The sequence below is a fragment of the Aotus nancymaae genome, unplaced genomic scaffold (assembly GCF_030222135.1).
Source record: "Aotus nancymaae isolate 86718 unplaced genomic scaffold, 86718_ANA_hifiasm-v0.15.2.pri h1tg000072l, whole genome shotgun sequence".
NCBI lineage: Eukaryota > Metazoa > Chordata > Mammalia > Primates > Aotidae > Aotus > Aotus nancymaae.
In genome coordinates, this window is record NW_026988487.1 from 15035038 (window position 1) to 15050393 (window position 15356).

The following is a 15356-nucleotide window of genomic DNA, read 5'->3' on the forward strand; positions in this document are numbered from 1 at the left end:
AGGTTCAAGCGATTTTTCCCCCTTCAGCCTCCTGAGTAGCTGGGACTACAGGCATGTGCCACCACACCCAACTAATTTTTTTTATTTTTAGTAGACACAAGGTTTCACTATGTTGGCCAGGCTGTTCTTGAACTCCTAGTCTCAAGTGATCTGTCTGCCTCAGCCTCCCAAAGTGCTGGGATTACAAGTGTGAGCTACCGCACCTGGCCTACACTGTTTAAAATACTCATTTTACAGATGAGGAAAGCATGGCTGAGAATTATTAAGTTGCTCACTGTAGATAGAGGAACATGGGTTCAAATTCATACCTCTTTTACTCTCAAGGCCAAGTTCTTTCTGTGTTACCTCTTAGGGAGAATAGAAATGCAGATTTGCTATAGAAGTGTTACAAACTTCCTCATGAAGAAATATACATATAAAGTATATTATGTGTAAAGCTATTTTTTCTCTAAATATTTTGTTTCTTCTTTGCCCCTGTCAGAATTCCAAAAATTTTATTCTTTTCTTTTGCTTTCCATTGAGAGAGACCACTTTGCATTCTGAAACCATGAACAATAGTTTCTTTTTTTTTTTTAATATCACTAAATAATTAACGAACAGTCAAATATAAGACTTTCTAAACTTACAATTTTTGGTTTGGGGATTTTTTTTTTTTAGTTCTTAATGATAGTCACTAGAAAATTGGGATTATTTCAGGTATGTGAAATACTTTAATAAAGTTGTGAAATGAATAAAATTCTATGTAGCTAAATCATTAACAACATCTCTGTTAGGCTAGGGATATAAGAAATGTCCCTATTTATATATATGTCTGTATTTTATTAAATTCTGCATATCTTATAGAATTCTGGTATAGTAAGACTACTGTAATGTTGGTGCCCAGATACTACAGGCTGCCTGTTTTCTTATGATTGTCATTTGAAATAATACAATGTGTAATTGTTAGTTTACACAAGAATAGGTAGGAATTAATGTTAAATTATTTGGTGGTAAAAAGATAAAGTTCCCCCAAAACCTATTGAAATGCAAGAAAAAATAACAAAAGACAAGAAGGGTAATCTAGAGACTATATTTTCAGGAATAAAGAAGAATCTACTTGTAAAAGGCTGATTTAATAAGGAAGAATAACAACTACAATGCGGTTTTTAATACTTTTTTTTTTTTTTTGAGGCGGAGTTTCGCTCGTTACCCAGGCTGGAGTGCAATGGCGCGATCACGGCTCACCGCAACCTCCGCCTCCTGGGTTCAGGCAATTCTCCTGCCTCAGCCTCCTGAGTAGCTGGGATTACAGGCACGCGCCACCATGCCCAGCTAATTTTTTGTATTAGTAGAGACGGGGTTTCACCATGTTGACCAGAACGGTCTCGATCTCTTGACCTCGTGATCCACCCGTCTCGGCCTCCCAAAGTGCTGGGATTACAGGCTTGACTTTTTTTTTTTTTTAAATGCTCCTTATGGAGCAGGGCTACTGCGTAGGCAGTGTGCCCAAAATAACTAGTACTTTTTTTTTTTAAGGAGGATTTGTATTAACTAAAAATTATTGAGAAATGAGCAGGATCTCTATATATACCCCGTGAGATATATTGTAGAAATGGTTATAAAAAAAGTCAAGCAATTGAGAGAAAATATTATACTTTGAAAATCACCCAAAACTGGTCAACTAACTTTGTTGTAGATGGTTCATTGAGTTTTTTGTTATTTACTTGTTGGTCTGTTTTGTTTTTCAATAAACTAATAATTGATAAACTTTCTGGTCTTGGAAAATAAAAGGAATTTCTCATGATAGACCAACTTTCTAATGAGACTCTGTGCCAAATGGTGTGCTAGGTGCTTATAATCAAGAATTCAGAAGAGATATAAATATTTGAACTGAATCTGAATCTTCTTTTCTCTTAGGAACAAGATCATGGTGTTGGCCGGACAGGAACCGTGAATAGTGTTGGAAGTAATCAGTCTATTCCCAGTATGTCCATCAGTGCCAGCAGCCAAAGCAGTAGTGTTAACAGTCTTCCAGATGTCTCAGATGACAAGAGTGAGCTAGACATGATGGAGGGAGACCACACAGTGATGTCTAACAGTTCTGTTATCCACTTAAAACCTGTGAGTATTTGGATTTCTGTGAAAAAATTCATTGTTGGTAAACTGTTTTCTTCATGTGTTAGTTTAAGAGAAGGAAGAAGGAAGAAAAGAAAGTTTCCACAAGTTTGGAACATAGCTAGATGCCTGTAATCCCAGCACTTTGGGAGGCCGAGGGGGTTGGATCACTTGAGGCCAGGAGTTTGAGACCCACCTGGCCAACATGGTGAAACCCTTTCTCTACTAAAAATACAAAAATTAGCTAGGCGTGGTGGTGCATGCTTGTACTCCCAGCCACTTGGGAGGTTGAGGTGGGAGAATCACTTGAACCTGGGAGGTGGAGGTTGCAGTGAGCCAAGATCGGACCACTGCAGTCCAGCCTGGGTGACAGAGTGAGACCCTGTCTCAAAAAAAAAAAAAAAAGAAGTTTGGAACTTTTTTCTTTTATGGAAATAACCTTGGTAACTCCTAACCTGTTATCTCCATTTGGAAAATTAATGTTTTCAGAATAAAAAAAGAATGTGGAATTATTTCAAAATATTAGAAGAAAAGATATAAAAATTTCAAATATATTATTTGATGTCATTTACATGGAAAATAAAATACTAAAAAATAGAAAGGATTCACATGAAATTCATGATAAGGTTGCCTTTAGGGAGTGAGAAATGGTTGGGATGAGTGATGGATGATCAAAAGTGACTTTTATGTTTTATGTTATACATATATCTTTTTTTTTTTTTTTTTTTTTTTTTTTTTTTTTTTTTGAGATGGAGTCTCACTCTGTCACCCAGGCTGGAGAGCAGTGGCCCCGATCTTGGCTCACTGCAACCTCTGCCTCTCAGATTCAAGTGATCCTCCTGGCTCAGCCTCGCAGGTAGCTGGAATTATAGGCACGTACCACCCTGCCTGGCTAATTTTTGTATTCTTAGTAGAGATGAGGTTTCACCCTATTGGCCAGGCTGGTCTTGAACTCCTGACCTCAAGTGATCCGCCCACCTCAGCCGCCCGCAGTGCTGGGATTACAGGTGTGAGCCACCACACCAAGATGTTTATGTCTTAAAAATAAAGCTGAATGTAATGGTAGAAAATGTGGGTTTAGGAAATGTGGCTGTTTACTGTATTATTCTTTACCTTTTTGAGTATAAAATTTTAAATTTTCTGAAAAATATTGGAAAATCAGGTAAGTCCTTTAACAATTAATAGGAATGCTAAGGCTGGGAGTGGAGACCCACCCCTGTAATTCCAGCACTTTGGAAAGCTGAGGTGGGCAGATTGATTGAGGCTGGAGTTGGAGGCCAGCCTGGGCAATGTGGTGAAACCCTTGTCTCTACAGAAAATTTAAAAATTAGCTCAGCATGGTGGTGCATGCTTCTAATCCCAGCTACTAAGGAGGCTAAGGTGGGAGGATCACTTGAACCCAGGAGTTAGATGTGCAGTGAGCCAAGATTGCACTACTGCACCTCAGCCTAGGTAACAGAGTCAGACTGTATCTCAAAAAACAAACAAAAATAGGAATGCTTCCTTTTTCATTTCACTGCTTGCATTATTATCTATAAGTAGTAGGTAATCCCATCACTTTGGCAGGCCAAGGTGGGTGGATCACAAGGTCAAGAGATCGCGACCATCCTAACCAACATGGTGAAACCCCATCTCTACTAAAAAATACAAAAGTTATCCGGGCTTGGTGGTGTGCACTTGTAGTCCCAGCTACTTGGGAGGCTAAGGTAGAAGAATCACTTGAACCAGGAAGCGGAGGTTGCAGTGAGCCCAGATCCCGCCACTACACTCAGCCTGGTGACAGAGCGAGACTCCACCTCAAAAAAAAAAAAAAAATTGCCAGGTTTGGCATATGCCTGTGGCCCCAGCTTCTGAAGAGGGTGAGTACTGGAGTCCCAGTGAGTAGTGGAGGATCAGTTGAGCCTTGGAGATCAAGACTGCAGTGAGCCTTGATCCTACCACTGCACTGCAGTCTGGGCAACAAAATGAGGCCCTGTCTCAAAAAAAAAGTTTGTTCCCATAATTAATTGGTTGCTACTTAACTAATGTTCTTTCTTTTCAGCTAACGAATTGAGTTCAAGGAAAGATATCAGTCCTTAAGTTTTTTACAACTGTTTTTGTTTTTGCTTATTTTGGACAGATGGCAGAAGTATCATTAAAGGTAGCTCCATTGCTTCCAAAACCAAAGAGCCTTTGAGCAATTTATTTTCTACTACTCCTATTTAAAACATTGACTATATTGGCTACATGTTTCACCATCTTTGTTTTCAACTTACATTAAAGCTTTTCAATTTTGCATATAATCTAGTCATGTGCCAGGCACAGTAATCCCAACACTTTGGGAGGCCAAGGCAGGCAGATTGCTGGAACCCAGTAGTTCAAGACCATCCTGGGCAACATGGCAAAACGCCATCTCTACAAAAAATACAAAAGTTAGCTGGGCATAGTAGGGCATGCCTGTGGTCCCAGCTACCTGGGAGGCTGAGGCAGAAGGATCACTTGAGCCCAGAAATTTGAGGATGTGGTGAGCTAATCAGTCACTCTAGTCCTGTGCATTTCCTTCTCTTGAGTCTGTGTACTATTTTATACACTGTACAAAAAATTTATTCTAATTCTAATTGTATTGAAAATAAAGCTCAGTGCATTGACTCGCACTTGTAATCCCAGCACTTTGGAAGGCCAAGGAGGGCAGATCACTTGAGCCCAGGAGTACTAGACCAGCCTAGGTAACATAGGGAGACCTTGTTTCTAAAAACATAAAATTAGCCTGGCCTTACGGCCCATGCCTATAATTCTAGCTACTCAGAAGTCTGAGGTGGGCAGATCATTTGAGCCTGGGTGGTTGAAGCTACAGTGAGCTATGGTCACGCCACTGTACTCCAATCTGGGTGACACAGTGAGATCCTATTTCTGAAAAGAAAAGAAAAACAGCGTTTCTACTTTTTTTTGCTTTTTAAAATTATGTCTTTGAGTTTTATTGATCAAGTTGTCTTTAAACTTTAATTTCCATAAAGGTTCAAACAAACTGTTCACCTTACATAGTATTGTCTCTTTTTTTGCCTAGGAGGAAGAAAATTACAGAGAAGAAGGAGATCCTAGAACAAGAACATCAGATCCACAATCTCCACCCCAAGTGTCTCGTCACAAATCGCACTATCGTAATCGAGAACACTTTGCTACTATACGGACAGCATCACTGGTATGTACTTCCCCGAATTAGAGATAAATATATTTTTCATGTAGGACCTTGGCAATACAGACTCAAGTATAGCTGTGTCTTGTTTTTTGCATTTGGGTTTTATTTTGCGAAATATTCATTCAATATTTAAGTGCCTATTATGAGAAAGATGTTATACAAAGAAATCTGAGAAATGTTAAACTAATAATGTCTTCATGACATGTGTATAAAAAACTAGTATGTTAGAGTATCTTAAATACTTAAGTTAATTACAAGGTACAAGGTACTAAACAAATTCAGATAACTTTTGATTAGGAGCATAAATGAAGTATTTATGAAATAGATAGTTTGAGTATTTAAAATTAGTAGGATTTAGGCATAGCAGGGAGAGGAGAAATGAATGATATTTCCATATAAGAAGAATGGACAATAAGGAAATATATTGTGTGAGGCTAACCAGAAAAAGGAGAATATTGGAAATGGCAAGCAGTACAATTTGATATACTCTAAATGTCATTCTGATTTTACAAATAATAAATATGGATTATTTGTTCATTACCAGGATGCCATAATGGAGTACTTAAATCCTAATCAGATAAGTAAGACCAGAGCATGATTAAGGATACAACAAAATTGAAAGGCTGGGTGTGGTCGTATCACTTGAGCTCACGAGTTTGAGACCAGCCTGGACAATATGATGAAACCCCATCTCTACAAAAAATACAAAATTCCGGCCAGGTGCGGTAGCTTATATCTGTAATCTCAGCACTTTGGGAGGCAGAAGTAGGTGGATCACTTGAGGTCAGGAGTTCAAGACCAGCCTGACCAACATGGCAAAACCCCATCTCTGCTAAAAATAGAAAAATTAGCTGGGCACGGTGGTGTGCACCTGTAATCCTAGTTATTCAGGAGGCTGAGACTGGAGAATTGCTTGAACCCAGCGGAGGTTTCGGGGAGCTGAGATTGTGCCACTGCACTCCAGTCTGGGCGACAGAGGAAGACCCCATCTCATAAAAAAAAAAAAAAAAAAAATTTCAGCTCGGTGTGGTGGCATGTGTCTGTAGTCCCGTATACTTGGGAGACTGAATCAGGATTGATTGAGCCCAAGAGATGGAGCTTGCCATGAGCCAAGATCACGCCACTGCACTCCAGCCTGGGTGACAGAGCCAGACCCTGTCATAAAAAAGAAAAGAGGCCAGGCATGGTGGCTCACACCTGTAATCCCAGCACTTTGGGAGGCTGAGGTGGGTGGATCACCTGAGGTCAGGTTTCGAGACCAACCTGGCCAACATGGTGAAACTCCATCTTTACTAAAAATCCAAAAATTAGCTGGGCATGGTGGCAGGCACCTGTAATCCCTGGGAGGTGGAAGTTGCAGTGAGCCGAGATAGCACCATTGCACTCCAGCCTGGGTGACAGAGTAAGACAATGTATCCAAAAAAAAAAGGAAATATAATGGGAAAAAAAAGATATGAGAGCTATCTGACTTCTCAACTATGTAATAAGCAGATGTTACAAATCCTATGCTGTAGTTCATGAATCTATATGACATATGGGGTCAGGAACTTAGTACCTTACCATAAGTCAGGTTATTCCCACTCTTCTGCAGCATTTCTCCAACATGTAAATAACACTTTGAACAGAGCAAGTGGTAAAGATTGCTTAATTTTTGCATAACTGTTTTGATAAATATGTAGAGAAGGACCAGCTCAAAGGAAAACCTCTTGTTAAGTCACTTTGGGGAGGCCGAGGAAGGCAGATCACAAGGTCAGGAGTTCGAGATCAGCCTGGCCAATATGGTGAAACCCCGTCTCTACTAAAAATACAAAAAAATTTGCTGGGCGTGGTGGCACATGCCTGTAATCGCAGCTACTCGCAAGGCTGAGGTAGAAGAATTGCTTGAACCCAGGAGGTTGAGGTTGCAGTGAGCCGAGATTGTGCCACTACACTCCACCCTGGGCAACAGAGTAAGACTGTCTTTTAAAAACAAAAATTATGTTTGTAAAGCCAATAGTTTCATTTATTTTACTTAAAATATTCAGAGCAGGCTGGACGCGTTGACTCATGCCTATAATCCCAGCACTTTGGGAAGCCAAGGCAGGTGGATCACGCGGTCAAGAGATCAAGACCATCCTGGCCAACATGGTGAAACCCCTTCTCAAATAAAAAATACAAAAAAAAAAAAAATTAGTCGGGCATGGTGGCACGTGCCTGTAGTCCCAGCTACTTGGGAGGCTGAGGCAGGAGAATCATTTGAACAGGGGAGACGGAGGTTGCAGTGAGCCAAGATCTTGCCACTGCACTCAGAGTGCCTGGCGACAGAGCTAGATTCCGTCTCAAAAAAAATAATAATAATAATTCAAAGCATAAGTCTTTTTTTATACAAATAAATGTAGCTATATTATTCTTTATGAGTGCTATATACCATAACTTAGTCTACCTTCTTCTGCCTTGTATTTTTTTCATACAATAAAATGCACAGATCTTAGGTATTCAATTTGAAGAGTTTTTACAATTCTATACACCTGCCTTAACCATCTGAAATAAGGTACAGTTATCTGTCAGTATCTGCTGGGGGTTGGTTTCAGGACCCTCCACAAATCACCAAATCAGCAGACACCCAAGTCCCTTAAATAAAATGGTGAGCTGGGCACAGTGGCTCACACCTGTAATCCCAGCACTTTGAAAGGTCAAGTTGGGTAGATCATTTGAGGTCAGGAGTTCAAGACCAGCCTGGCCACCATGGCAAAACCCCTGTCTCTACTGAAAATACAAAAATTAGCCAGGTGTGGTGGCAGATGCCTATAATCCCACCTACTCGGGAGGCCAAGGCAGGAGAGTTGCTTCAACCCAGGAGGCAGAGGTTGCAATGAGCTGAGACCCCGCCACTGCACTCCAGCCTAGGCGACAGAATGAGACTCCATCTCAAAAAGAAAAATGGTGTAGTATCTGCATATAACCTATGCCCATCCTCCCATATAGTTTAAATCTTCTCTAGATTACACAATGTATAGTCTATGTAAATAATTGTTATACTGTTTTGGGGGTTTTTTGGGTCTTTTTTTTTTTTTTAAATACGCGGTTTCACCATGTTAGTCAGGCTGTTCTTGAACTCCCGAACTCAAGTGATCCGCCCGCCTTGGCCTCCAAAGTGCTTGGATTACAGGCATGAGCCACCACACCCGGCCGGGTCTTTTTTTGTTCAGGACAGAGTCTCGCTCTGTCACCCAGGCTGGAGTGCAGTGGCGCAATCTCAGCTCACTTCAGCCTCCACCTCCAGGGTTCAAGCAATTTTCCTGCCTCAGCCTCCTGAGTAGCTGAGATTACAGGTGCGTGCCACCAGGCCCGGCTAATTTTTTGTAGTTTTAGTAGATACTGGGTTTCACCATGTTAGCCTGGCTGGTCTTGATCTCCTGACCTCATGATCCACCCGCCTCTGCCTTCCAAAGTGCTGGGGTTATAGGCCTGAGCCACTGTGCTTGGCCTATACTGTATTTTTTAAGGAATAATGTCAAGGAAAAGAAGTCTGTATGTATTCAGTATACAGTTCTCTTTTTTTCCCCAGTATTTTCTGAGTTTGGTTGAATCTACAGATGCAGAACCCACCATACAGAGGGCCAACTATGTGTCAAATTGCTATCACCCCAGAAAATTCTCTTTACACTCCTTTTTAGTAAACTCCTCACTCCTATGACCATCACCTCTGTTTCTTAACCATGGTTTGAATGTTCTTGGAGTTCCTGTGAGTGAAATCACATAGAATGTACCTGGCTTTGCTTAGGTTAATGCTTTGTTTTTTGTTTTTGAGATAGTGTCTCATGCCATCACGAGACTGGAGTACAGTGGCATGATCACGGCTCTCTGCAGCCTTATCTGCCCCCACCACCCCTGCTCAGGTGATCCTCCCACTTCAGCCTCCCTAATAACTGGTACGACAGGCATGCACCACCATGCCTGGTGAATTTTTTGTTGAGACAGGGTTTCACCATGTTGCCCAGGCTGATCTCTAACCCCTGGGTTGAAGCGATCCACCCACCTTGGCCTCCCAAAGAGCTGGGATTACAGGCATGAGCCACCAGGCCCAGATGAATGGCCCAACATTCATCCATGTTGTATGGATCAAAGTTCGTTCTTTTTTATTGCTGTAGTTTTCCATTGTGTCAATATACAATTTGTTTATCTATCTTCTCTTAATGAACATTTGGTTTGTTTCACATTTGGAGCTATTACATATAAGGCTGCTATAAACATCTGTGACTAAGTCTTTATGTGAACTGATGTTTGAATTTCTTTTCTGGGACCACCTAGGTTTAGAAGTGCTGAATTGTAGAGTATATGTATGTTTAATGTTATAAGAAATTGTCAGTTTTCCAAAATGATTGTATGATTTCACAAGCTTATTAGCAGTGAGTAAAGAGTTTCAGTTGGTCCATATCCGCTCCAACCTTGGATGTTGTCAGTCTTTTATTTTAACCATTCTGGTAGGTGTGAAATGGAATGTGCTGTGGTTTTACTTTGCATTTTCCTTTGACTAAAGATGTTGACATAATAAGCAGCGTTTTATATGCTTATTGTCTGTCCATATCTTCTTTAATCAAGTATCTCTTTAAGTCTTATGCCATTTTTCATTTGGTTGAGTGTTCATTTATTTGGCTTCTAATACTGATTTGGAGGATTTTTTTTTTTTTTTTTTTTAAAGATGGGATTTCACCATGTTGGTCAGGCTGGTCTTGAACTCCCGACCTCAGATAATCCACCCACCTTGGCCTCCAGAGTGCTCAGATTACAGGCGTGAGCCACCACACCCAGCCTGGAGGATTTTTTTCGTGTAGTCAGGACAGTACATAATCAGATAGTGCATCTCATGTAGCTTGCAAATATTTTTTCTCCATCTGTAATTTGCCTATTCCTTCTTTTACTATTCTCTTACCATTGTCTTGCTGCAAAATTAAAATTTTTTTTAAACTTTTAAATTTAAACTATAAATTTAAGCACTTAAAAATCAAATTTGAAATCCAATTAAAAAATGGACAAAGGGGCTGGGTGCGGTGGATCACTCATGTAATCCCAGCACTTTGGGAGGCCAAGGCAGGTGGATCGCCTGAGGTCAGGAGTTCGAGACCAGCCTGAGCCTGACCAATATGGAGAAACCCCATCCCAGCTACTCCAGAGGCTGAGACAGGAGAATCGCTTGAACCTGGGAGGTGGGGGTTGCGCTGAGCCAAGATCGAGCCATTGCACTCTATCCAGGGCAACAAGAGTGAAACTTCGTCTAAAAAAGAAAAAAAAAATGGACAAAGGACTTAAATAGATATTTCTCCAAAGAACATATACAGATGGCCAACAAACACATAAAAAGATGTTCAGCATCACTGATCATTACAGAAATGCATCTCACAACTATGGCATACCTCTCCACACCCATTAAGATGGCTACTGTCAAAAAAACCAGAAAATAGGTTTTGTTGAGGATGTGGAGAAATTAGAACCCTTCTGCTGTTGGTGGGAATGAGAAATGGTATGGATGCTATGGACAGAATATGGCAGGTCTCAAAAAATTGAAAATAGAGTTACCATGTGATCCAGCAATTCTACTTTTGGGTACATACACAAAAGAATTGAGAGCAGGTTCTCCGGGAGATATTTGTACATGTGTTAAAAACAGCATTATTCCCAATAGCTAAAGTCAGATTTATAGAGATGGAAGGTAGAATGGTGACTGCCAAGGAATCATGGGAGTAGGGAATGGAGAGTTACTGTTTAATGGATACTGAGTTTCATTTTTGCAAGATTAAAGGAACTATGAGCTACTCCACCTCCTCCAAAAAGTGCTTAAAAAATTAGATGAAGTACACCTTGAGTGGAAGAAAGAGGTCCATGGTTGGGTAGGAGAATGTGTATGACAACAACACACAGTGAAGCTCTTTTTTCAAAGTAAATTTGAAGAAATGGTACAAATATGAGATTAGACCTAAGTAAAGGTGTTCAGAAAAAAGGTGTTTAAAAAAAAAAAAAAGAAAAGAACTCTGGAGATGGTTGGAATTGATGGTTGCGCAACAATATGAATGCTTCAATACTACTGAACTGTAAACTTAAAAATGATTAAGATGGTGAATTTTATGTGTATTTTACCACAACAAAATAATTTAGAAAAATTAATCTAGTTTAAACAACCAATTAAAAAGTGGCCAAAGGACTTGAACAACTATTACTCCCAAGAAATTTTTTTTTTTGTTTTTTTTTTTTTTCCTTTTTCTTTTTTTTGAGATGGAGTCTCGCTCTGTCCCCCAGGCTGGAGTGCAGTGGTATGATCTTGGCTCCTTGGCTCACCACAACCTCAGCCTCCCAGGTTCAAGTGATTCTCCTGCCTCGGCCTCCCGAGTAGTTGGGACTACAGGTGCACATTGCCACGCCCGGCTAAGTTTTTGTATTTTAGTAGAGACGGGGTTTCACCATGTTGTCAGACTGCTCTGGAATTCCTGAGCTCAGGCAATCCACCCTCCTTGGCCTCCCAAAGTGCTAGGATTACAGGCATGAGCCACCGTGCCTGGCCTCCCAAGAAGTTTTATGAGTGGACAATAAGCACATGAAAAGATGCTCAGCATCCTTAGTCATTAGGGAAATGCAAAACAAAATCACAATGAGGCACCACTTAACACTAGGATGGGTGTTAAGAAGCAGAAAATAACAGGTGTTAGCATGTGGGGACATTGTAACTCTTGTGCATGGCTGGTAGAAGAAGGTAAAATGGTTAATCCACTGTAGAAAATAGTGATTCCTTGAAAAAATAAACATAGAATTACCGTAAGACTCAGCAATATTACTCCTAGATATATACCCAAATGTATTGAAAATAGGCTGGGTGAGGTGGCTCACACCAGTAATCCTAGCACTTTGGGAGGCCGAGGCGGGCAGATCATGAGGTCAGGAGATCAAGATCATCCTGGCCAACACAGTGAAACCCCGACTCTACTAAAAATACAAAAAATTAGCCAGGTGTGGTGGCCCAGCTACTCGGGAGGCTGAGGTAGGAGAATTGCTTGAACCTGGGAGGCAGAGGTTGCAGTGAGCTGAGATTGCACCACTGCACTCCAGCCTGGGCCACAAGAGTGAAACTATGTCTCAAAAAAAAAAAAAAAAAAAGAATTGAAAATATGGCCAGGTACAGTGGCTCACACCTGTAATCTCAGCACTTTGGGAGGCCGAGGTGGGCAGATCACTTGAAATCAGGAGTTTGAGACCTGCCTGGTCAACATGGTGAAACCCTGTCTCTACTAAAAATACAAAAAATTAGCTGAATGTGGTGCTGCATGCCTGTAGTCCCTGCTACTCAGGAGGCTGAAGTGGGAGAATCACTTGAACCTGGGAGGCAGAGACTGCAGTGAGCTGAGATCATGCCACTACACTGCAGCATGGGCAACAGAGCAACCCTGTCTTTGAAAAGGAATTGAAAATGTTATCAACGAAATGAAAGATAGCAAGTGTTGGCAAAAGGAAACTCTTATACATTGTTGGTGATAAACTTAATTAGTATAGCCATTTGGGAAAATGGTATGGAGGTTCCTCAAAAAACTAAAAATAGATCAGGCTGGGCATGGTGGTTCATGCCTGTAATCCAAGCACTTTGGAGGCCAAGGTGGGCAGATCACCTGAGGTCGGGAGTTCAAGACCAGCCTCACCAACATGGTGAAACCCTGTCTTTAAAAAAAAAAAAAAAAAAACTAAAAATAGAACTACCATATGATCCAGTAATTCCACTTCTGGGTATATATTCAAAGTAACAGAAATTAGTATGTTGAGGAGATTTCTGCACTCCCATGTTCATTGCAGCATTATTTACAATAGCTAAGTCATGGAATCAACCTAAGTGTCTATCAGTGGAAGAATGGATAAAGAAAATGTAGCATATATATACAATGGAATACCATTTAGCCCTTAAAAGGGGGAAAATCCTGTCATTTGCAAGAACATGGTTGAATCTCGAGGATTATGCTAAGTGAAATAAGGCAAGCACAGAAAGACAGATGACTACATGATCTTGATTTTATGTGGAATCTTAAAAAATAAAATTGAACTCATAGAACAGAGGTAGAGTAGAATGATGGTTACCAGAGGTTAGGGAGGGAGAGAAATGGGGAGTTGTAGATCAAAGTGTACGAAGTTTCAGAAAGATAGGAGGAATAGGTTTTGAGATCTTTTGCACAGCCAGCTGACTATAGTCAACAATAATATATTGACTATTTTGAAATAACTAAAAGTAAATCTCAAATGTCTCACCATAAAAAATGATGCAGAAGGAAAGTGATGGATATTTAATTAGATTGATTTAATACATTGAATACATATATCAGTATATCACATGTACTCCATAAATGTATACAATTATGATCTGTCAATCAAAACATATTAATAACATTTTTTAAAGGAATTGAAAACAGGTACTCAGACAAGGGCATGTATACACATATTCACAGCAGCAGTTTTCACAGTAGCCAAAAGACAGAAACAACACAAATGTCCATCAGTGAATGAGTGGATAAACAAATAGTGCTATATACATACAGTGGAATTTTATTCAGCGATAAAAGGAAATGAAATACTGTTACATGCTACAACATGGATACACTTCAAAAATATGCTAAGTGAAAGAACCAGACATAAAAACTCATATATTATATGATACTACTTATGTGAAATATGCAGAAAAGGTAAATCTATAGAGACAAAAAGCAGACTGATGGTTACCAGGAGGGGAGAATGAAGGGCGGGCAACTGCTTAACAGGTATGGGATTTTCTTCTGAGGTGATAAACATGCTTCATAACTAGATAAAGCTGATAGTTGCATGGCATGGTAAATATACCAAACATACTGAATTGTTCATTTTCAAGTGATTAATTTTATGTTATGCATATTTTATCCTGATTTTAAAATTGAGGGTTTTTTTTTCCTTTTTTCTTTGTGGTCAGTGTTTTTTGTGTCCTGCCCAAGAAGTATTTGCTTACTTTAAGATTATAAAGCTATTTTGTGTTTCTCCTTTCTGATTCTGGGTTTTATATTTAGGTCAAATGATCCTTCTCAAATTAATTTTTGTATATGACATGAGTGATATAGGGAGTCAAGGTTTATTTGGTTTTTTTCTATGTAAAGAACCAATTGTTTCAGCAGGATTTCTTAAGAACACTATCCTCTGAATTAACTTGACTTTCTTGGTAGAAAAATCAATTGAACATATGTGGATCTGTTTCTAGTTTTTATTCTATGTCATTGATCTACTTAGCCTATCTTAAAGGCAGTATCACATTGTCTTGATTACTATAGTGCATGTCCTTCAACTGTTTTTTTTTTCTTAAGATTGTTTTGGCTATTCTAGGTTCTTTTATATTTTCTTTTATTTATTTATTTTTTTTCTTTTATATTTTCATATAAATGTTAGAACCAGTCTATTTCTTTAAAAGACTTGTTGGAAATTTCCTTGGAATCTGCTAATATTGGGATATTTTACACTATTGTAGTCAATGTAGAATTGTCTAAAATGTTTTTTGAAGAAGAATGTTTTATTTTCTTCTTTTCCTTCCATTATTTGTATGTCTAGGTAACAAGGCAAATGCAAGAACATGAGCAGGACTCTGAGCTTAGAGAACAAATGTCTGGCTATAAGCGAATGAGGCGACAACATCAAAAGCAACTGATGACTCTGGAAAATAAGCTAAAGGCTGAGATGGATGAACATCGCCTCAGATTAGATAAAGATCTTGAAACTCAGCGTAACAATTTTGCTGCAGAAATGGAGAAACTTATCAAGAAACATCAGGCTGCTATGGAGAAAGAGGTGGCTTATTCAGTATTACTAATTTGCTTATTTTAGGTTTTGAATGTCTCAGAATTAACCAACATGGCAGTTTGATGTTAGAGTATCTGTTCCCAGGAACCAAGTAAGTTGGGGAAAAGGAGAAGCATTTATGTGATTTATATAAAGCTTTCTGTAAAAAAAAAAAAAAAAAAAAATAAGCTTTCTGTAAATTGATACCACAAAAAAAGGTGGCACCTGTGTGTTTTTTCTCTCACTAATTTTGTGTGTGCATCATTTAAAACAAATCAGTCCT

At 39.5% G+C, this 15356-nt stretch overlaps 1 protein-coding gene across 2 annotated transcripts in view; it reads left to right on the plus strand.

Moving 5' to 3' along the window:
• TAOK1 (TAO kinase 1) overlaps positions 1-15356 on the plus strand; it is a 180113-nt gene that overhangs the window by 129031 nt on the left and 35726 nt on the right. For both annotated transcript variants that reach the window (XM_012449312.3, XM_012449313.3), the window contains 3 exons: positions 1897-2100; positions 5138-5272; positions 14846-15082. In XM_012449312.3, the coding sequence (XP_012304735.1) occupies positions 1897-2100; positions 5138-5272; positions 14846-15082 (576 nt within the window). The remainder of the gene's footprint in view (positions 1-1896; positions 2101-5137; positions 5273-14845; positions 15083-15356) is intronic.